This window comes from Quercus suber, unplaced genomic scaffold (assembly GCF_002906115.3).
Source record: "Quercus suber isolate HL8 unplaced genomic scaffold, Cork oak 2.0 scaffold_190, whole genome shotgun sequence".
NCBI lineage: Eukaryota > Viridiplantae > Streptophyta > Magnoliopsida > Fagales > Fagaceae > Quercus > Quercus suber.
Window position 1 is genome coordinate 1,061,373 of NW_027069648.1, and position 24,280 is coordinate 1,085,652.

The following is a 24,280-nucleotide window of genomic DNA, read 5'->3' on the forward strand; positions in this document are numbered from 1 at the left end:
TTGTAAAGTTGGAATCGAGTGGCTGCAGAAGTACTTGGGACTCTCGGCCTGGCTCGATCGATCGAATAATAGACTCGATCGATCGAAAATCGCACAGGTTGAATTTTCTGCAGAATTTCCAACTCAGCCCTACTTCATTAAACGTTTAGGGTTTTATGTTTTTACCCTAGGTATATAAATAAAACCCTAGCCACGTTTTTGGAGGTTGCCCATATTGTATTGTTGCTCATACATTGCTGTTTTGTGTGAATCTCGTGTGAGATCTTTGAGGAGCTTTCCTTTACACAAAACTTAGGGTTTTCATGGTGGAGATTATTTCAACATCTTGAAGATCATTATTGTTGCAACCATTGGAGATTAAAGAAAAGCAAGCGGGGAGCTTGTAGCTGATTGAAGAATTCAAGAAAGAAGTAGTCCGTGGATTCGGAGCCTGCGCGTGGTCGTGTCAGGAAGTTCTACTGGTGGGTAGCATTAGGAAGTCGAGCGGGGAGCTTGTAGTCCTTTTGTACGAACTTCAATTCTTTCATAGTGAATTCAGGTTAGCCTTGAGGATCGGTGGGTCAAATCCTCCCCAGGTTTTTACCGTGTGGTTTCCTGGGTGATCATATCTTGTGTTATTTATTTTCCGCTGCATTATATCTTGATATGATTGTTTGGATTGTTTTAACCTAGAATTGCTTAATTTGACTAAGTAACAACTTGGCTAATTAATCTAGGCTACGCAATCTGTGTGTTTTAAGGGGTCTAAAACCGTTCACTTATAATGATCAATGATATTATTAAGAGAGACAAAATGTAATTTTATTAAACAAAATTGCTAAAGTTAGTACCTAAATATATAGTTATATTTAAAAAAAAAAAAAAAAAAAAAAAAAAAGGGGGGGGGGGGGGGGGGCCATTTCCCCCCCCCCCCTGTCCATGAATGGCTCCGTCCATGGCTACAATTAAGAAAAATGTGATCGAGGGTTTTCTAAGCAGTGTCAACAACTATATCTTTTACTGCTAATCCACCCTCATTGATAGGTAATTAGGCATTATATAATTGTTCTAATTGAATACTTAAGTAGAAAGGTCTTAATTTCCATAGATTCTACTATTTCAAGCAATGGATAAAAATATTAAAATTTTCACATTATTACTACTACAACTTGTTTTATCATGTAGAAGGCACTAGAAGAGTGGAATTGTTTAAAAAGACTTCACGGAGTACTATAGTTTTCAAGAAAGTTAGGTAGGCACAAGCTAACTTGATAAAGAATGCTCTTCGAGATGGGCTCACTAGAATTTGACTTCAACAAATTAATTTGCAAGCAAATTCTGCAAATTAAAACAACCTTCTTTGGCTTTTATTGCATGAAAGTCTACAACTTTGGAATTTGTAGCATAAAAGTCTTCTTCATACATCCATGATCTTAAAAAATTTGTTATTTTGAACTTTAAACATTATTTTATCTATTTTATCATATTATTTTACAACTCACCCAACATCCTAATTCTTGTTCTTTATATCAAAACCAATACTATTCACTTATTTATTCATTTTTCTCTCTTCCTGTCTAACTTTTTCTCTCTCCTCCTCTCCATTTCTCTCACTCTCTAGTTTCTTTGTGAAGCAACCTAGCAACCAGAGGCGAAGCCAGAAATTTTAATATAGGGGGGCCAAGTTGTGATACTAATAAATTAGTTAAGACAACCACACGCACGCACACGTGCACACACAGACACACACATATACAAATTAATTTACTAAGAATTTATCATCTTCTAAATTTTAATGAGAATATAAAAGTCATGTATATCTTATATTAGATATATACAAAAATTTATCATTTTCTACATAGTTTAATTTGTTAAACCTCTTAAATTATATGATTTTAAATATAATTTTTCTTTCTTTTAAGAGCACCATTGAAATGACTCAAAATTTGGGAGATCCAACTTCTATTTTTACTAGCTACATTTTTTAAAATGTAAATAAAATACATGACCTCACCCTTGTCTTGGCTCCACCACTGCCAGCAACCAGAGCACATGCATAGTCACAAACACAAAACACGACATAGCCACATACCCAAACCCAAAAGAACCAAAATCCAAAAAAAAAACTCAAAGAACCAAAAGAAAAATTTTGCAAAAACCCACCATCGTCAAACACCCAACACCACTGTTAATAATTAACCAACATCACCAAATTGCAATTACCCATCGCAATATCATTACCACAAGACCTACCACCACCAAACACCCACAAACACAACAAATACCCACAAGATCAAATTGAGAGAGAGGTGATGAGTGAGATAAGAGAAAGAGGAGAGAGAGGCGAGAGAGGAGAGATCTGATGGCAAACCCAGGACTACCACCATAAATGCCGACCACCATCTTCGTCGCCGCCAAACCGTGAGTGGTGGTGGAGAGAGAGAGAGAGAGAATAAAAAATTATTATTAAAAAAAACAAACACTTACTAAAACAACTTGTATATTTATAAACTTGCTATTCATATTTGCTAAAACAATTTAGCAATAGCTACCCGGGTAAATCAAGTTTTGGGTGGATCTAAAATAGCAATTTAAGCAATTCTAAGTAGGAATTGTACATTTTAAAAAATAAATAAATATTGGTACTACATTCAAAGACCATATTTAATCTTTTTCAATTTTATCATTAAATAATCAACCATTCAATTTAGTGTTTACACTAATCAAACTTCTTTTTTAGATAGTTACAATATGTTACTAATCTTGTATCTCAAGCTCTTTTCCCTCTAAACCTCAAGCACTTTGTGCATGAAAATGTGTCAATTCAGCTATAAGGTCATTGGCTTACACTAATCTAATGATTAATGTGTTATCTAATTAACAAATCTCCAATATTAAAAAAAATATATATATATATATATATTCAAGTGGCTTAAAATTGTATATGGGCCAATCCAAATTGATTAGAAGTGCCATGAGCCCATTGGTACTTTGTGTCACTATTAATATTGCGTGGTAATAATAAGCTGTTATATTATTCCAAAAAAAAAAACTGTCATCATCATAATATTAACCACATGATTATTTTGATCCAACTAAACAGTTTGCTTGTAATTTTTAAATCAATTAAACCTTTATATATTTATTTTAAACATATCCAATAGGTTCAAATATAAATGGAATGCTGGTGTTTTTCTCTTGTAAATATTCAATAAATAAAATATGGAATGCTTTTACCAAAATATATATATAAATATATACACACACAGATATGCTATATATGCCTGCGTTGTGTAGTGACAGGTCAACAACCACTGCCTAAATCAAATCACTTTTCCCTCTAAAGTGACAAGTCGGTATTCTCATAAAAAAAAAAAAAGTCGGTAAATATTACATGTCTCACTCTCAGCCCCAGCAGGCCCAGCACGAATTATTCCATGCTAGAAAACCACGTTACCGACCAAAGCAGCCGCCACGTAAATCCTAGGGCCCACACCAACGTCAGCCACCACCTTACAAACCTAAGACAGACGTGGATTCATAAAACACCACCATCAAGGTTCCAAAAGTAATCTTAAAAAAAAAAAAAAAAAACCCCCAAGATTCTCGGAATCCCCAAAGCCCCATTTTTATTTTCTCTCTCTAATGGCCTTGACGGCGCGTGCAATTCACTCCGAGTTGAAGTCTCCAAAACCAGCTGTTTCGAGGAGAGAACCGGCTGGTCCGGTTCAGGTTCAGATTCCGGTTCAGAAACCCAAGCCGGTTGTGAATACGGATGGGGGGAAGATGAATAATATTGTGTTGCAGCCTCGGCTGTGTACGTTGAGATCGTATGGCTCAGATCGAGGTGGGGTGATTAAGACTAGAAGGGACGGTGGAGATGGACCTGAGAGTGGTGCTGACGTGTCGCAGTTCTTTGCGATTCTTTCGGAGTATATAGAGAGCTCGAAGAAGAGCCAGGACTTTGAGATCATCTCTGGTCGCCTCGCCATGGTGAGTCAATTATTGTTTATGATACAGTTTAGACTTATTATTATTATTATTATTCATTAAACTTCATTATTTTAGCTTGACTTTGGATTAGGATAAACTTTTGTGGAAGATTTATTTGCTGGAAGTTACTATATAAACGTGTAGTATTTTTTGACAAGTACTATATAAACGTGTGGTTATAGCTAAAAAAAGAGAGTAAAATTTAAGATTGGCACATAAATACTAAATAAGCTAAAAAAATAAACTAAACTCACACTAATTTTACAACTTGGCCATTCCACAACTAGTTATAGTGTTTAGTTTAGAGTTTAGACGAGACTCGAGGACCAAATTGCTTACATAAATGACTACCAATCCATGGCCATGTTTTGGCTTTATCCTACACAAATAAGTAATTATTAGATAAATTCTTTGGATTTTTCATGAAAGATGATAGGAAGATCATTGATAATTAGTACTTACTCAAAAACTTAATCCTATATTTGGATTGAAGGGATGGGAAGAGAGGATTGAATAGGAGAAGAGAATGTGACTTGAATGTACTATATTTTGGTATATTTGAGTAACCTTTCCTTCTAGTCAACTCTACTCTTCTTTTATCTTTATTCATTCCAAACATACTTGTTTCATTATTTTAAGTAGTTAGAAGTGGCTTGTTTTAACTTGGGATTGAATATCAATGTGAGTAAAACACATGATCTCACATGTAAATTAAACATGTCCAATTTATATTTAAAAAAGACTTGAGATCAAATTTCCCCCAAAAATAGAAAAGAGAGGGAAAACAATCCTATAAACATACTAAATTTCACAACTTGTTAAATTAGTGAGAAAAAAAAAATGATGGATCCAAATAAAAAGTGATTAGTAAAAAATGTCCACCGCTCATGGTCAACTATTTCAACCTATCATGAAATTAGGGAAAACTTGTTATTTATTTTTTTGATAAGATATACACGAATGATCTTGTACGTACTCAGTACTCACCACCTCATCCTCAATATCAAATGGCCTCCCCTTTCACCCACTTGCAGTCCATGGCACTCAGGAGACATCAACAGTCATATAGTACAAGAAATATCCAAAAAACAATACTCAATAATGAGCCAGGACTTTTGGCTTATATATCCTTCATGACACTAACACGTACGTTAAATTTGTCCATTGTGCTCTCCAGTCTTGGCTTATCCTTTAATTTTATTGCCCCTTCATCTAGATGGGGACTGCGCGACTTGCTGCCCAGATTGGTTTTTTGGTATAATCATTCAACTTGAATTAGAGAAACTACATTGATACATGCAAATTAACCTAACAACCAATGCATCACATTGTTTTATAGGCTCTACAATTTTCCTAAAACCTGTAAATACAATTAAATTTTAACAAAAAAAATTCGCAGATTGTATTTGCAGCTACTGTGACAACGGAAATGGTGACTGGAAACTCGTTATTCAGAAAAATGGATCTTCAAGGCATTGCTGAAGCAGGTGGGGTATGTCTGGGAGCCATTACCTGTGCAGCTATCTTTGCATGGTTCTCCAGTGCTAGAAGTAAAGTAGGTCGGATCTTCACCCTCAGTTGTAACACGTTCATTGATTCGGTAATCGATCAGATAGTTGATGGCTTATTCTATGATGAAAATGAGCCTAGTGATTGGTCTGATGAAATTTGAGATATCAAAGGGTTGAGATACTAGGCAGGCCAGTTCTGATTGTGGAAGAATTGAAGTATAGATGTTAATTTAAGGATCCGTTTACTATAGTTTTGGTTTATGGAAGAATTATGTAAAAGATCCCAGAAATCACATAATTGAAGAGTGTAATTGGTTATACAGCTAGCATGGATGTTATTATACCATGAGATGAGAAGTAATTAAATCGACATCATCTTTATTAGATACTGGTACGGTTCATCTTATATTGAGATTTTACTAATCAAGATTGTATGTAGTATATAATATTTCATAGTCATAATTGATATATATTGTCTAAATTGCAATTATAGCTATTTGGTTCTATGATTTGTACTGCTGTGTTATTTCATTTTGCACTCCAGATCACATTAGCACAATTTGGAGTTCATCATCTGTCCAGGAAGAACCTTCACCTCTGTTAATTTTGTATTGGCTTGCATAGTTGCATGCAAAAACCTACCATCTTTAATATTTATTAGTTGAAGACTTTCTAGAATTTGCTTTGCAGATATGTATGGATTTGCAATTTAATGAATTACAAAAAAGTGGGGGAAAAAAAAGAAACCAAAGAAAGGAAGAGAAAATGGGAATTGTTTTGAGAGGTAAAACCGATATAGTCAAGACAGTGTTAACACGAAACACCATGAGCTTTTCTCTTTTACTTCTTATTTTAGTAAGACAAATATTACTCTAGTGTGAGTAATTATTCAATATTAATAGAGTAATGTTCATTCTTCTCACATAACCAAATTCATGATGTCAAAAGTTATGTAGCTCAATGCATTATATATACTTTGATAGGTAAAACATAATCCCTCTCTTTAGTCTCTTGCATAACAAATTTTTTTTATTAATTTTTTTTTAAAAGTTATGGTAAAACTATCATTCATCAATTATGTAAAAATTGATGAATTGAGAAAAAAATTATGTAAAAATTGAGAAATCATTGCTTCCAAAATATTGAATAATATCACATTAACGAACCCTTTGATTGCCTCCCTTTTATAACAAGAAAGTACTTTAACTTGAACTTATTGAACTAGGGCCAGCCCTTCCACTAAGCCAAATAGGTCATTGCCTAAAGCCCCCAAGTGAAAGGGGCCCCAAAATCTTGAAAAAAAAGGGGTAGTAGGAAAAAAAAAATTTAGTTTCAGATGAATCTCCAAAAAAGCATATACATCCTTGTGACCAAAGAACAAAAAATCTAGAACATACTTGTAAACATTGGTACCCCAAAAAATTCTTTGGTCTAAAAAAATCATCTTTAGCCTCTAGACAAATCAAAAATCAACTAGATTTTGACAAATCAAAAATCAACTAGATAAAATGCAAATCTGGTCTAAAAAAATTATCCACAAAATAATCTCAAATCAAAACAAATCAAAAATCTCAAATCTCTAAAATTTACTCACTCCTTTTTCTCTCTCTCACTCTTGCTCTCCACCTCTCTCTCTCAACTAGATGACAATAGTTTGCAAGAATACTGTCTTAAACTTGAATCTTTTCTCAAACATGATGTTTATTATGATATTGATGATTTATATTTATTTTCAGAGTTAAAAGTTTTAAAAAATATTTTGCAAATAAAAAAATATACTCCAATTGACATATGAAATTATATAAAAAGGTTAGATTCATTTCTAAATATATGCATTACTTATAAAATTTTACTAACAGTACTTGTTACAGTTGCTTATATAGAAAAAAGTTTTTTTGAAATTAAAATTAATAAAATTATATATAAGATCGACAATAACTCAAGAAATATTAAGTGGATTATCTATACTATCAATTAAAAATGAGATGTTATAAGAACTTGAATACAAAAATTTACTTAGTCAATTTGCATTTTAAAATGCAAGAAAAATATATTTTAAATGAAGTATATTATAATATAAAAATATTAAATAAATATTAATTTAATTAATACATAAGTATTAAAAAAATTGTCCTATTTTAATTCTGACTTAAGACCCTAAAATGTCTAAGGCCGGCCTGTACTGAATTATTTTTGTTTTGGCCGCTACAGCCATCCAAACTGATGATGATACAAATTCGAGTGGAAGGAAATATCATTTCCAGTAGAGTATTTCCATCTACTTCATTGATGATACAAATATCATTATGAACTTACCTTGATCTCCATTTTTGAAGATCATCAGATTGCTTGATACTGAGGGTTGGTTTGAACCTTTCAATTTGGTTCGTGCTAATTAATTATAATATTGACACCCACCCCCGCTGATGATGTTGATATAATCACTGATGAATTTTTGTCCACGCCTTCCTTGTCTTGTGATTTGCCATCGTTCATGTGCACTGTTAGTCCCATTTGTGGTTCTTCCTCCTATCAGCAATAATTGAACAATGTGCTAGGCTCCTGGTTGATGATTGCAGTGACATATAAAGTCCCACAGAAAGTTATTTCATTCAAGATCGTATTTAATATTTGGATAAGAATTCCATCTTTCCATGTCTTCTATAATTCAAGTATCTATGTCAAGTGGAGGCGTCGGTCAGTGTGGTAAATGGGAAATCTGTGAAGCTCCATACATACCAAAGCAAGCAAGCAAGCGAGTCAGACGTTGGAGAAGTTAAGACCAGTCATCCATGCCACGTGGAGCGCGATGGTCAACACAATCACATCTGATTCTGATTCACTCTCCCTTTCTCGTCACGTCACTCCTCACACTCACATGTATTATTTATTCTCTGCTCGCATAGCACTCTGTTTCTTCTGTTAATTCAATTCAATCTTCTAAAGCTAAATCCAAATTCCAAACCGCCATTACTAAATTCCAATCTCTCAATCTCTCTGAGTCTCAGACATGGCGATCTCTAGCTATCTCTCACTCTCACTCTCGCACTCCCTTCCCTCTCCAAGTCCAAAGCTCTACAGTTACTCTTCACTACTCTCCTCAGTTCCCACCGCAACCGCTTTACTCTCCTTCAAACCCAAACCATTCTCTTGTCACTTCCATAACGGCAGCGTTTCTTCTCTCTCCGCCGCAGTCGGCGAAGACTTACCAGACGATTACGGAGAGTGGTTCCCGAAGCCCGATCCAGAAAATCGAAGAAGAGCCGGAGTGTTGCTCCATCCGACGTCGTTTAGAGGACCTCACGGGATCGGCGATCTCGGCGACGAGGCGTTTCGCTTCATCGACTGGCTTCACCAAGCTGGCTGCTCCGTCTGGCAGGTCCCGCTCTTCCGTTTTGTTTTGAATTCACAGATTCAGATAGTTAGCATTCTTGTTCTTTATGCAATACAAACTAACTAACAAGTAATTATTCACTACTCTCAGCTGGTTGTTTCTGTGTGTTAATTTTGCATTTACGCATATGAAAATTAGAAAACAATTACAACTACTTTAAATTTATTTGTGCCTGTGTCTAAGGTTTCAATTAGCTCTAAGGACCTGAGATTGAGATTGAATCCCGCCTGCACCAACGCCACAAAGAAATCCATTGGTGTGTTGGCCTTATGGTAATGACCAAACGTCATGCGGAAATGAATTTTCTGTTGAATATAATTTTATTTGTGCAGGTTCTTCCGCTTGTTCCTCCTGGGAGGAAGGCTAATGAAGAAGGGTCACCCTACTCGGGCCAGGTTTCCGATATGTTATCTCTTTATTGTTTTGTTATTGTATTTCCATTTCTTTTTTTCTTTTGTGGGAGGAGGTGGCTTTTGAGAAATTTGAATGTATTGTGCAATAAATCAAATTTTAATTGAGAATAAAACCTTCTTGGAATCATTCCTTAGGATTAGGATCGCTCTAGTGTGCTTAGCATTGGACTGGCTCATATTATCAATTATTTTTTGTTATTAATATGAGTATTATTTTGGTTTGTAATATACCGGTCCTTGTTGCTTCGAGGAGCGCCTAAACTTCTGTTGCATATTGTTTCTAAACTTCTGGATGCTTTGTCTTGAGTTTTATGGATGAATCACAAAGGAATGGAATGAGCTTGTAGTTATATTGATAATTAATAAAAGAAAAGGTAAACAAATAATAGTGATCAACTAGTTGGGTTTGTTGTGGCTTATTCGATAACCAGCTTAGGTTCCTCTATGTTGGGTGTTTGATGCTGTATCTAAGTATGACATGATTACATGCATGTTGTATAGAAATTATATGATCCACTTTATTTGACTCTCAATTTACACGTGTTAGCATATCTAGTTCCAATGTTATTTTGTAAGTGTCATTTTAATTGTAGACAGTTATCCTTGACATGATTACTTTCAGGATGCAAATTGTGGTAACACTCTGCTAATATCTCTCGAAGAGCTTGTTAAGGATGGTCTGTTGATGAAGGAGGAGCTACCTAAACCAGTGTGAGGACTTTTAACTTATGACTGCACCAAGGCATTAAGCTATGGTTCTTCATTTATGTCTCTCTGTTATTACTGCTTTGTTGTTCATGCAGTGACACTGACCGTGTGAACTACTCTGCTGTTGCTGACCTAAAGGATCCTTTGATAGCTAAGGTACACAATCTAAGCAGCATAAAGTGCTAATTTTTCCTTCTTCTTTTTTTCACGTTGGTTAAAAATCTTTTTGATTCAGTGAGTTAAGCCTAGACCCTACACTAGTAAGAATCCCTTGATATTGAGAACCAATTATGTGTGTCACGTGTTTCTAATTGCTTGTGTTACCTTACAAAGCTTTGCTAAAAATATTAGTCTAAGCAAAATTAACACTGCTGCACCACCATTACTACCTAGCTGCTACTGCAACTACTTCCCGCCTTACCACCACTACCATACTACCCTCATGCCTACCATTATAATCCATCAAAACTGCACTGCACCATCACACTGCTATTTAAATTTGAAGACTACATACAACATAACAATTACCTTGTTTCTATTGTTCAAAAGTTATGTGCAATGACATATCTGCCTGTCTGCTGGTTATGCTATAAGAAATTGCGACATAAAAAGGGCAAGAAATTGGTGGTAGCGAGTACCTTGTCTGTCAAATTTACTTGTACATTTAATAATTTTCTGCTTCTTGGATTGGGTCTTTATTTTTTGGTCTCTTCTTAGGCTGCAGAAAACTGTGCACAAAAAAAAATAATAAAAATAAAAAGAAGGAAAGAAAATATAATAGAAGAAACAGAAAAGAAAATTAATTCACCAAACATGAATCTCTGTTTGTAAACTTGCTGCTTACTTAAATAATACTGCATAACTATTCTATTCCTCAAGATCTTGCTTTCATTTTTACATCAAATTCTTCTTATTTTTGTCTCTTCTTAGGCTGCAGAGAGGCTCATTTTGAGTGAAGGGGAGCTTAAGAGTCAACTTGAAGCTTTCCGTAGAGATCCTAATATCTCTAGTGAGATTTTTTACTTTTTAGTTTGTTAATTATCTCTTGCAACTGTTTTCTAAAATGGTTAAAGCCCATCAGCTTCCATCTACATTGGTGGTTAGATAAATTCTAGGTCTTGTGAATGGAAAGATTTGGCGGCAAATAATGTTCTTGACATATTTTATCTCATCTTTATAATAAATAATTGTGTTGAATTATATTTAGAACCATGGCTAACATTGTCATTGATGAAAAGTTGAAATGTATAGAAGGCCAATTGAAATGATGCATCTTTTTTTGTTTTTTTGGGTTGGGGGATAACCCTATTTCTATTGGGAGATTGGCTACACAAAATCTATTCCATGAATTTCCTATCTAGAATCATCTTAAAGGAATTTTTTCTTACATGTTACATGATGTACCTGGGCCTTATTTAATACTGTTGCATTGACTTTATGATGTTGGTAACTGTCCAAAATAAACAGAAAGAATAATGAATTAATTATTTTGCTTGCTGTTCAGTTTGTGAAAGATTTTATGATTTGTTAACTCATGCACTTGCACTTCTTTCATTTCAAATAAAAATTTCACTTCCCAATTCCCATCCAGATGTGCAGATAGTTTATTCTCTGGTTGAATTAGCCTTTGAGTGCAGTTTTGTACTTTGCGGACCTGGATCACTTGATGCCTTATGTATTTCTCATTTTTTCCATTGGTAGGCTGGCTTGAAGATGCAGCTTATTTTGCAGCTATTGACGACAGTTTAAATACTTTCAGTTGGTATGATTGGCCTGAACCTATAAAAAATCGCCATCTTGCAGCTTTGGAAGACATTTTTCAAAGCAAAAAGGATTTTGTAAGATCTGGATAAGCTTTTTGGTTGTATTATGGGCTTGTAGTTTCTCACATCATCTTCCATGATGTTAAAAACCACCAAGATTACCAACTTATGTTTTTTACTTGTTCAGATAGATAAATTCATAGCACAACAGTTCTTATTCCAAAGGCAATGGCAGAAAGTTCGCAAGTATGCACAGACAAAAGGCATCAGCATAATGGGCGACATGCCCATTTATGTAGGTTACCACAGTGCTGATGTTTGGGCAAATAGGAAACATTTTTGGCTAGTGAGTAGTTCCGTAGTGAATCATGAGAATTGCTAATAATTGAAACATACTCTGGAAGCATCATATTATGGTGCAAAGTACTAATTATTTATTTTCTCTAGCAGAACAGGAATGGTTTTCCTCTTCTAGTTAGTGGTGTTCCCCTGATGCATTCAGTGAAACTGGTCAGCTGTGGGGCAGGTTTGTACTACACTATACCCTTCCAAGCAAATATAAATATTTTATTAGAATTTCAAAGTCATCTATATACATATATTGAAGGCCAGAGTTTTAATTGTCTAGAGGAATAATGATGCTTTCTTGTCCTTTTTTTTGTGCCTTTTTTCCATTACTTTCTTTCTTTGTTCCTCTTTTTTGGGGGGTTTTTCCTTCTTCTTTTTCCCNGGGGGGGGGGGGACGGGGATTATTTTGTTGCACTTTCTAGATCACATGCAAGGACATCCTAATTTCTTTGTGTTAAATTTAAAAATACTATTTGTACATATTAATATTTAGTTTTAACTCGAGAACTTAAGTAACAGGTGGAGATTTTCCAATAATAATGTAATTGAGTCTTAATCAGGTAGAGGTTTTTTTTTTTTTTTTTTTTTAATTCCACTGATCTCAAGTACTCCATTTCCATCTCCATCGTTGCATTAGAAAATATAGAAAGTAAAGGGGCAAAGGCATAACCAAATGAATTTTGCGCGTCTGATGGGATTTAAATTTTGTTCTAAAAAATGAGCCTGAATGTCAGTCTACAAATATGTGTATCTTGTATGCCACATAAATGTACGATGCAGGAGCTAAATAACCAGTGGCCTGTTAGATTTTATTAATTTAGCAAACAGTTGAAAGTGTTGTAGGGGGGGGTTTTTCCTTCTTCTTTTTCCCCGGGGGGGGGGGGGTTGTGGGGAGGAGTGGCTGTTGGAGGACTTGGGCGGTGAAAATTTTCATTTTAACTACCTAGATCATGTTGTGTCTAATTGGTTGCTGAGCACTAGGAAATTTACTGGTTATTGTAACTAAAACATTGTATCCTTAGTCCAGATGTACAGCAATGGCTGTGGGCTCCTTTTGGTTTGTCAATCATACAGGAGTGAGTTTGGCTACCTTCTGTCCATATGAGCTGAAGTTTCAGTTATTTTTTTGATTTTTTGTGTGGGTCTCATGCAATGCTAGTTTTATGCAACCAATTTGTATATAACTGTACGCTTTGTTTTATTTTGATACTTAGAACTTCAAACCTTTGTTCGTAGCATAACTCATGTTTACTCTTACATGTCTCAAATCTTTTTGTAATTGGTTTTCTATATTTTCCAGCTCATTAATTTAATTCACTTCTGATTTAAAAGCCCTCTGTATGATTGGAAAGCCATGGAAAAAGATGGATTTTCATGGTGGATACGCCGCTTACGTCGTGCACAAGATATATATGACGAATTCAGAATAGACCACTTCAGAGGATTTGCTGGCTTTTGGGCTGTCTCTTCCGGTGAGATAATTTAGATTTTGTATTATGCTGTTTTTTTGTTGCTTGTGCAAGCACTGATATATTACATGATTACGCAGAAGCAAAGATTGCAATGATTGGAAGATGGAAGGTCGGGTTTCTGTAATTCAGATCTCACTATAATTTTTCTCCAGCTACCCCTTTGTTCAGTCCATATGTTATTTTGTGACGGTAGGCAGGACCTGGAAAATCCTTATTCAATGCCATCTCTGGAGCACTTGGGAAGATGAATATAATAGCAGAAGATTTGGTATGTTTTATCAGATATAATACCAAAAAAAAAAAAAAAAAAACCTTAATTTGTCACCATTTTCACCCTTTGTCTAGATATATAAGATCCAATAGCTCTTTTGGCATTGTATTACTTGCTAACAATTACTAAAGTTTGAAACACTCATAATGTGGATTCACAGATTTGTAATAACTCATGGTCATTGATATGATAGCCTGTTGACTTCAGTAAAATGCTACTTACCAGATGTAATTTTATTCTTGTTATTTTGTTGGGGTATTGCAAGCATGTTAGCTTTTTGGAGGGGTCCAAGATTGGTTTAATTCAACGTTTTTTCTACCATATTAAAACTTTGTGGCAATTTCTTGCTGTGCGGCAAATCTACATGTGCCTGGGGAATATCAAGTGCTCAAGGGCCTTGGAGATCATTTAGCCCAAAAAACCCAAAAGAAATGTTATGGTCATTGATGTCTATTGTATTCTAATGAATCTTTTGTCATTTAGCACATATTCTTTGTTTTTTGCTTGATATGTTCTTATCTATTGTGCTGTCACATGACAGGGAGTTATCACAGAGGATGTAGTCCAGCTTAGGAAATCCATTGGGGCACCTGGAATGGCTGTCCTCCAGTTTGGTAGCAATATATTACTGTCTTTTAAATGGTCATTTTTGAGGCATACCTTGAATTTTACACGATGTTATGTTGTCCATTTTCCTTTTTTCTTGTCCAGGTTTTGGAAGTGATGCTGATAACCCTCACTTGCCTCATAATCATGAACACAATCAAGTCGTGTATACTGGAACTCACGATAATGACACGGTAAAATTCCTCCATGCCATGGACTTATTTCAATATGTTGCTCAATCTATCTTCTTAATTTGGGGAATGATGGGAAAATGTAACATGATCTGATATAACACTGATTTGCACTTACATAATTCTTGAGACCTTTGTTCCGATTCTTTAATCCTGACTTGGAAATTTAGACAGAGCATACTAATAAACATTTTTTTTGTATTATAGATCCGAGGCTGGTGGGACATTTTGAAGCAAGAAGAGAAGTCCAATGTGTGTGGTTTCTAATTGTTTCAATCCCCCATTAACATGATAAATTTGAAACAGTATATAAGCAAAGGTGTAGGTATGCTTGTATTTTTAATCTAATATAATTTTTTGTCTCAGGTACTAAATTATCTCTCAATTAATGAGGAAGATGATATTTCATGGACCCTCATACGGGCTGTGTTATCTTCAGTGGCCCGAACTGCAATCATACCTATACAAGATGTGCTGGGGCTAGGGAATTCTGCCAGGATGAACATCCCTGCAACTCAGGTAAGATATTGTGACCAAATCCAGTCCAGCCAAATTGGATAATGTGCTGTTAGTATGGAGCATGTCCAGTGCAGCAGTTTTTCTTTTTCTTCCTTTTTTTTGTGGGGGGGGGGGGGGGGGGGGGGTGGTGGGGGGGCGCGGGCGGGCGGGGTCACTTAATCTCCCAAATCATGTCTATCTTACGATAGAAGATTATTCAAACTTGAACCGGAGGCCTTTATGTCCAGCCTGGTCAGATTACACAGGTAGTAATACCTCTGAGTTATATATATATATATATATATAGACACACATAACTGGAATCTAGAAGCCAGATCTTTGAAAACACCAAAAGAGGCCTTTTCTATTTACAGAGTTACAGTTATGCGATATAATCAATCTTATCTTTCTCAGGTATAAGTGAACTTTTCTTCTGCAATTATTTACCATGTATAAACAATAAGCAAATTTGAAATGTTCTACCACCAGTTTCATATTACACTCATTCTTCCTCTGTCCTTTTGCTCTCTCTCTCTCTCTCTCTCTCTCTCTCTCTCAGGGGGAAGAGAGGACTTCAAAATGTTTTTTTTATTTATTTATTTTTATAATTCAATAGTTGGAGAGGGGGGAGGGGGGGGGGGGGAGGAGGATTCAATCCTAGATGTCTACGTTATAAACACTAGGAGGTGCCAACCAGATGAGCTACAAGATTCTTGGCCTTCAAACTGTTGATTATAATATTTGAAAATGATCAGTTTTTGAAAGGAATTTACTATTTTCACCTTTAACACATGCAATCAATATTTCATGCTTTGCTTGTGTATGATGAATTTCTACTGAACACAGTTTGGAAATTGGGGTTGGAGGATGTCTAGTTCCATGAGCTTTGATAGCCTGGAGCCTGAAGCAACAAAACTGAGGAATATGCTTTCTATGTATGGCCGACTGTAATGGATGCTGAGGTTTTTTTAACTGGTCTGCAACTTTTTTTTTTTTTTGAGAATAACTGGCTACCACTTGAATGTAAGCCACTCATGCTTTTTGTAATAGAACCATTATACAGAGTTTACTCTTAATCAGTAAACAACTTGTCCTGCTTGAAGCAATATTTCTGGATATATTTTGTTTCATTTGAATAAATTGCTCTCTATATTTTTATGTCTTCATATGCTGATTTCAGTTGGTTAGTTATTCATCATGTCACAGCATTTGCATTAAATTTTATGACTGGTGAAACTGGGAATTTATTGGTCAAAAGAAAAGGAAAGACACTAATAAACAAACAAGAGAGAGAGAGAGAGAGAGAGAGAGTAAACTAAGCTTGTAGTTCATAACTTCTTATCTATTATAAATAACTAAAAAAGGTTCGTTTAGGTGTGGTTTCTTAATCTGGTACCATAGGCATTGGTTATCATGCATACTATACCGTTACAAATGTTTCTTAACTTTTCACTCTCTTGATCGAGAATGATCATCCTGTAGCGTAGCAGGAAAAGGTATGACTGTAAATCATCTTGATTACTGTCATTGCAAGAATTATGAGGGGACAAGAATGATCAAGCTACATTTAGGAAGTTCAAGTCTGATGCAAAAGTGAATTTTCACAAGGATTCTGGTCTTAGAAACTATGCAGCTTTCTCGATTGCTTCAATGCACTCTAGTACAGTTGCCTTATTTGACATTGCCGTCGTAAGGGCTTCATGAATCACCTTATTATTTTTTAAGAGGGATGCAGCTAACAAAACCTGCATTAATTTCTTAGCATTAGCATTTTATTATTGAAACACTTCAAGATCAAGGTTGGACCTAAAAATTGATTGAAACTGGGTGAAACTCATTTGGAACTTACAGCCCATCTTGTAAGATTTTGTTGCTGTTCTTGGCTAATCTGTGGCTTGCTTCTGTTAATAAATCTCTACAGAAAACCCCCCAAAAAAAAATTATTGTCAATCAAGATATATTTGTAAAAAGAAAAATTCAAGGGAAGATTCAGTTATAACCTGAAGGGTGAAAAGATCAGCAGATTGACCAACCACCTTGTCATATTTCAAACCCTCTGCAGCTAGTCCTGCCATTGCTACAACTGCCAACCTGAGAATGGCTATTACAGTTAATTTATTCTACACCAGTCATATTTATACAATTCAGCATGTGATGAATTTATAAAGATGGTAATTTTGTACCATTGCCTTTTTCTGCAATTTCTGTTGGTGGTAGTTAACGCAAACTTTCAACCTTTTTTTTAATATACAAATAGAGCTTATACACATTGTTTAATCCAAATAGATCTTAATCATAAAGCGATATAATATTTAATTTTTTACTATCATATACCTTGCATAAAAATCTACAACCTTTACCTTGGAACTTTAAGACATTATCAAACAGTGTCTAGTTTTCAGGAGAATAGAAGGTAAGAATCAAAAAAAAAAAAGTTCAATTTTTGTAGCTACTGGTGTCATATGGATACCTGTCTAGTTCCTTGGCATCAATCTGCCCACTATATATGAGTTTTTCCAGCCTTTCATCAATGAGATTGACATGCTCTTTTCCAATATCCAGTGAATAGCCCAGGATAGGAATGCCAAGCAAATAAGCAACTAAGGTTTGTAAAGAACATTATCCCATTAGTCTTGATCAATTAGGCGTATCTCATGTTTGTTATATGCATTTCAATAAAAAAAAGAGTACCTAAAAAATGAGCTGCTTCATGACTAGTAATTCTTTCTTGATAATCAGGAAAAAATGAAGAGAAGCCACCAATAGCAGCCTGAAGAAGCCTACGACAGATATAAGAACATTATTAATGCAAACGAATAATAAATTAGCTCTCAACTATGGGTGAAATTACTAAATGCGCCCTACATATAAAACATTCTTTTTAAGTGCACCCTATATGTAACACATTCTTCTCATATAAAAGTGGGTCTCACATGTGAATTCAATGCATGGAATTAGAATCCACCTATATGTGAGAGAGGGGTAATACACACGAAATAATTTTTCCAACTTGAAATAGAAGGTAAATATTGATGGCTTCAGCTGTATTAAAATTTCATTTAAAATAATTTTAATGGGATAAAACTTGTATTCCATCTTAGAGACATTTCTTACCCAGGGGCAGTGCTTCCCACCGCCAAAACTATCAATGATATGCTCCCAATCAAGTAAGGCACAAAGAAGCCCCAGTCCTACAGGGATGGTATGAACAAAAGACATCATCAAAATCGAAAATTGTTTTAAATTTTCTCCTAACAATTATTACATTACCAAGGCATTGCATCAATGAATCTCATAGCTATAAATTAAAAAAATAAGTAAAGAAAAAATGTCTTCAATCCTCATGGGCATGAAAAGAGCAACATATCACCCATAGGAAGGATTCATTCGAATGCAGAGCTATTTAGAAACATAATATGTGATGCAATTGATATAACCATGAATGATAAGACTGATATAAAGATGCACATGGAAAGAGAAACCATTGCATTTTCAGTCCGGAAGTTTGCTTTTTAAGGTTTTAAGACAGTGAGAGAAAACCAAGATGAAGATATGCTCTTTTTCTAGTGATAATTACAAACAAATTGAAACAGCTTAAAGTAAGCAGTGAGAGCAAGGATACAGATTTCATTTTCTCTCAAGCACGTCTCGGCCTATTTATATGAACTTTTTTTACATTGTTTTGCATGTCCACAATATGTGTAGAAGACTTCACCAACTGAGAGTACTTTTAGAACTTTGTTATTCTCCTAAACAAAAGCAGTAGGAAGTGAAAGGGTTCAATACTAGCTGTGAAATTATGTGGCTTAAGCAGAAACGAAGTGAGAAATACATACTTTCAAATTTCTATGAATGAGGAGAAAATACAGAAATAAATTTCCTTACACGTCAATTGGTGAGAAGAGGCTGCTTGAATCAAATATTGCATAATAATAGAACATGAGTATGCATGCCCTCCTAGTATACTGTTTAAGATGGTATAAAAACCTGTGTGCATCTATACAGAGGAAAAGGGATAGAATTAAAGTTACCCCAGGAAGCTGACCAGCAAGAACACCTAAAAAACCTGTTGTGCCCACCACTGTGAAAAGAAAAGCTGCCTGTATCACTGACAGATGTCAATTTTATGAACAGCATCTTGACCCAATGCTTTTACAGTGCAAAGAATAAGAAATCAGATCGAATTTGCACTCAAATATTCATGAAATTCTAATTACTTTATAATTTTCACAAGCTCAAAGAAGCAGCTTTGGGAAGGAAGAAAGAGATAACAAAAGAGGTCAAAATAGGACATTGACATCTTGAAATCTATGTGTGTGTGTGTGTGTGTGTGTGTGTGTGTGTATAAAATAAATAAAAACCTCAGGAAATTCTTACTAAGTTAAAGGGTTTTTATATTGAAGTTTTGAAATGATTGCAGTAGTGATGCATTGCATTTTAGTCTACAATTGAAACTTAGACCAAGACTTGGCTGTTGTTATACGCTTTACCCAATGCAACAAAGGCAATTAGAAGGCTTTATATATACTTACATCATTTCTGACACTTGGGATTGCAAGGTTCTCAGCATTTTTTATTCCAAGAGTTGTCAGCTCCCGAAGAGATGTCTGATGCATGAATTTTGAAGCAGTCAAACTATTTAATCTAACAAAGTAGGATAAAAGGATGAACTCAAAGCAGTGAACAGATATACATTATTGGATACAAGTATGCATGGGTTTGTAGATGTGGCTAATGTTTTTAGTACCACTTCCCAGAACTTCACACTTGTAATGGAGACTGACCATCCGACGTGAGACATATGGCTGAGAACTCCATCTCTTGGCCCAACCAACTTCATTCAGCTGATCAAGTGCCTCTTTAACAGCATTACTATCTTTCTGCAGAAAAAGTATATGCCTCAGTTAGGAACAGTTACAGGAGTATGAATTGGTAAGCACATCAAAGTTACGTAGCATGCCAAAGTGCTTTTGTACTACAAGTGTTAGAGACAAACACTTGGTTGTGCTTTTAAGAAGCAAATGGATACAAAACCAATTCAACAAGCAGGATTTTTGCTTAGAACCTACCCAATTTATTGTGCAGGTCCCATGCAGTAGGAAGATCTTTTTTAATTGATACATCAATCATGTAGGTACCATACAGAACATGGATTGCAGTTGAAGGTAAGAAAAAAACTGAAAATTGCTGACAAATACAATACACTGTATCTTTCCAATTACCTCCAACTCTTTTGTCTTAGTCGATCTTGTAACAAATAAAACCCTTTAAAATTTTATTCCCCTGTTGGCAAATTGTATTGTCTGTTTTGCAACCTTCTGTCTTTTCAAAACTCAGAAGATGCAGATGGAAAACTGAATCACTGTGGCTTAAAATGACTACCAATGCAGACCTCCATTTGATATAAACTAGTTCCATAATCCTTGAAATCAGTTCTTAATTCAATCACACTCCTTTATTCCCCAATATAGGATTTCTTTTTTCTTTTCTTTTTTTTGAGATGAATGAATGAACTAAGAGTTTGGATATTTGAGAACCCCAAGGGGTTAGGCTGATTAACTCGTTGGCCTGAAATAAAAGCATCTCAGGCAGTGTCAACCAAGTTCGAATCCTAACCCTTTAGCCCTGGTGATTTATCCCAGTATTTGCCTTGTGTAGGATGGGGGATTGTAATGCCTGGGGATAAGTCACATGCTAAAAAATTCCAGGACACCAAAGAAAAAGATTTTTTAATCTTTAGGTTTCTTGGGGATTGCATGTCTTTGCAAACAAAAAATTAATAAACATAGGTGTTATATGTTGGAAGCGCAAGAGAAACATAAAAGTTCCTGTATTAAAATGAAGGGAAAAGATCAATACAAGATATCTGATCGAAGCAGCACGCTATCTAATCATCCACAAGTGGAAACAAGACAGTCATTTATGCCAGAGCCATTTGTCAAATGGATAATATTTGACTTGTCTGGTTTCTGCCGTACAATAATTTTCTCACACAAAAGGAAGGGATGGAAGGCGGGTTATGCACTTTGGTGAAACTTCACATTTAAATGCTAGTGAAAAAACAGTGACTGCATGGAATCACAAGCAAGGAAGGTTGCATTCACGGTTATGTATTTGAAATCAGCACATTAAACCTGCCATTGCTTAGGCATAAGCAGCATCAAGTCCAATAAATTATCATACTAATGCTGACTGTAAATTTATGACTGCAATTTTAGGAGCGCACCTTCATGACAAAACTACATCTCAAGAAAACACAAAGACTCTTGCATTTACTAAGAGCAGCACCCTAACAACCCTCTACAAAGCTACTAACAACAATTTCATCCAGCCCTATACAAACTGAGCTACATCCTGTTCTAAATTCTGAGTAGGCCTTTTATTTAGAGCAGGCATTTGATGCCCCATTTCTCACACATGGCTATGTTTTCTTTTTTTGACCACACATGGCTATGTTAATACCAGAGTTCTACACTCTACAGACACTTTCCCTGATCTTCTAGAGCTAACAAAGAAGAAAATGAAGGAGTAAATCAAACATAGTTATAGACCCCAAATCTAAGAACCATATTCCAAAGCTAATATCTTCTCTAAGTCAAATTTTAGAATATTCTTAAGCGTTCCAACTATAATGGTGGAACTGGAAAGACGATGAATATAGCCTGATTTCACCAACATTTTACATAGCTTCATTGGAAGAATGACAAAGAACCTACTTAGACAAAATAATTGGTTTTAAAGATGGTAGAGGCTAGTGACTGCTTGGCCGTTACTCTCTCATGACTGCCCTTCACTACTACGAAAAGGATCTTCACTTTAAGAAATTCCAAAGGGGTATCTCATATTGCGGCTTCTCCCAACTGTACACTGTGTTTTGTAAACATGTCCTTCACACAGAATAGATATGAACAAATTCTGTTTCTATTAAACTTCTGCACAAGGCTTGATTCAAATTAATATATTGTAATATGTTTAGTAAAGGCTTGAGCTCCCCCATTAAATTCTTAACATCCCACAATACATTGCAAAGCCCTAAGCCACACTGTGCTACTTGGTTGGCTCTAATACCATTTGTCATTTGTCATGACCCAAGATAGCGCTAACCATCTCTAGTTGCACCCAAAAGAACTTATCATAATTACTAATACACGCATTGCGCACACCACTCAACGCACACATATAATTTACTCCAATCCATACTATGCTTGAAATATTTACAATGAAATGGTTTTGCATCTAAAGAAATGTTCAAACTTTTTAAATATTCGCCCAAAGTGCCTACAAGTTATTAGTGTTTTGAGTCATTTGACCACTTGCTCATCACTTAAAAAAAATACATGAAATTCTAAAAGTTCTCAAAATAATCTTAACAAGTTAAGTGGGAAGTGGAATTGAAAGGAAATTAATAAGTAACCTTAGCAATGGCAGATTGGAGAGTGTTGAGGTCAACACCAGGAGCAGCAGAGGAAGCTCTGACGACACCCCATTTAATTTTGCGGGGGATGGTTTTGGAGCATTTTGGATGATAGTTGGCAGTGAAGGCACTAGCAAGCTTTAAGTTTGAAAGGGAAGCCATGGCTAACCACTAACTCTGATAATCTGAGCAACTAACAAAACTGAACTGAGACCGTATGTAAAATGGTGAGGTTGGTTAGGACTTGGGACTTAGGTGGATAAGGCACGGTGGCTTGGTTTGGCGCCACAATGTCGTGTGGATAATAAGAATGAATAACAAAGAACAGGTCCCTCTAAAAAAATTATATAAATAGAGAATATGTTATCTGAAATCTAATTGGTTAAAAATTAAGACAATAAAAATCAGAAATGTTGAGAGTGGGATTTGAACCCACGCCCTTTCGGACCAGAACCTTAATCTGGCGCCTTAGACCAACTCGGCCATCTCAACTTTGGTGTTAGTGCTTTGCTGTTTTCTCATTTTAATAAAGACGAAATAAAAAAGAAAAATTAAAGATCAAAGAGTAAAATACCATTTAGGTCCCTAATGTGTAAATCTGGACCAAATTAACACACACAGTTTAAACATTATGGACAACATTATGGACCAAAATGGTAATTGACTAAAGAAATAAATAATTAACTTTTGCAAACATGTATTTCCACATTTTAATTAATTGCTGGCATCTAGGATGATAAAACCACTTTGAAAGCAATTTCTAAGGGACATAAATAAAAATTTTCAAATACGTAGTACCAAAATGAAAACGGCCCTATGTAATTCGGTCAAAATTAAAATGACTCAAAAATTTTTTTTTTTAATTCCTACAATAGTAAAAAAAAAAAAGGCATTTAATGTGTTTATATAGTAGCAATTGTAGGGACACGATTATTTTCGCAATCTTTTTATAATGACAAATTGTGATTGAAGTAATATCACATTCACATATCCCACCACTAATCTTATTTTTATTATGTAATAATCACATTAGGCAAAATTAGACTTATTAAAAAAAATGTTATATTTTGTGTCACCCAGTCATAGCAAGTCAAGAACTATACATTATAAAGACATTTATGTGTAAGTGGGCTGTAAATGACTCATGTTATTTATGAAAAAAAAATTAAGTCAAATTCAAGTCTAAGTTCAAACTTGATTATCAAACAAGTAGACCTCAAACATATATAATAGTGTGCTCATGAACAAACTTACAATTATGAGTTTGCGATTGGATTATGTAAGTGTGGGGCCTATAAGCCTGATAGCCTCGGCCCATCATGAAACAGGCCCAAGGCCCAGGCCGAGGTGCATAGGCCATTTTTTGTTGTTAGGCTGAATTGGGGAAAGCCTCTCTTCCCAATCCACGCCGAGGACCACCTCATCCTCGGCCTGACGAGGGGGATTTTAGGGAGAGACTAACCCCAGAGTAAGCTGTCATTCTCACATTTAATGCATTCAACTAACTCCCCCAGGCCGCATTAATGGGGAGGTAACCCCTTGGCAGGATAACGTTGATCAGAGTGAACCACTGAGTACTGATAAGGCCTCTGATGGGACGGACGGCCAGAAAAGAAGGCAAATAGAATGATCAACAGATGGAAAGAGGGGATAGGAAGATGAAAACTATAAAAGAAAAGTTAGTAAAGTAAGAAGGGCGGGGGAAGAAAAAGAAAAAAG

The 24,280-nt window shown here is 35.2% G+C and overlaps 3 protein-coding genes and 1 non-coding gene across 5 annotated transcripts; 2 read left to right on the forward strand and 2 right to left on the reverse strand.

Annotated features, from left to right (window-relative positions):
* The first annotated feature begins 3,540 nt into the window (after window positions 1–3,540).
* Window positions 3,541–5,994, forward strand: LOC112007326 (stress enhanced protein 2, chloroplastic). The gene is made up of 2 exons (XM_024039663.2): window positions 3,541–3,972; window positions 5,372–5,994. Exons 1-2 carry the CDS (start codon window positions 3,625–3,627, stop codon window positions 5,642–5,644), a joined length of 621 nt encoding a protein of 206 aa, XP_023895431.1. The 5' UTR covers window positions 3,541–3,624; the 3' UTR covers window positions 5,645–5,994.
* A 2,061-nt stretch (window positions 5,995–8,055) lies between these two features.
* Window positions 8,056–16,313, forward strand: LOC112007311 (4-alpha-glucanotransferase, chloroplastic/amyloplastic). Its single transcript, XM_024039646.2, is given in 17 exon segments — window positions 8,056–8,862; window positions 9,210–9,272; window positions 9,913–10,001; window positions 10,094–10,154; window positions 10,929–11,007; window positions 11,700–11,836; window positions 11,949–12,107; window positions 12,212–12,245; window positions 12,248–12,287; window positions 13,442–13,581; window positions 13,659–13,690; window positions 13,775–13,849; window positions 14,394–14,466; window positions 14,564–14,652; window positions 14,857–14,901; window positions 15,016–15,168; window positions 15,994–16,313. Coding segments are annotated over 17 exon segments (1,743 nt in total). The 5' UTR covers window positions 8,056–8,493; the 3' UTR covers window positions 16,099–16,313.
* A 161-nt stretch (window positions 16,314–16,474) lies between these two features.
* Window positions 16,475–22,859, reverse strand: LOC112007329 (uncharacterized). Of its 2 annotated transcripts, none has more exons than XM_024039667.2 (10): window positions 22,562–22,859; window positions 19,932–20,027; window positions 19,680–19,754; window positions 19,179–19,247; window positions 18,262–18,338; window positions 17,839–17,927; window positions 17,618–17,747; window positions 17,148–17,238; window positions 16,997–17,062; window positions 16,475–16,892 (listed from the first exon to the last, which is right to left on the reverse strand). In XM_024039667.2, the coding sequence occupies exons 1-10, from the start codon at window positions 22,721–22,723 to the stop codon at window positions 16,773–16,775; spliced, it is 975 nt and encodes a 324-aa protein (XP_023895435.1). In that variant the 5' UTR covers window positions 22,724–22,859; the 3' UTR covers window positions 16,475–16,772. The 2 variants fall into 2 exon arrangements, with proteins under 2 accessions (XP_023895435.1, XP_023895437.1); XM_024039669.2 differs by having other exon boundaries at window positions 19,895–20,027; window positions 22,562–22,650.
* Window positions 22,860–22,972: 113 nt separating this feature from the next.
* TRNAL-AAG (transfer RNA leucine (anticodon AAG)) lies at window positions 22,973–23,053 on the reverse strand. The gene has a single exon. It is a non-coding gene; the product is annotated as a tRNA-Leu (tRNA).
* Between the last annotated feature and the right edge of the window lie 1,227 nt (window positions 23,054–24,280).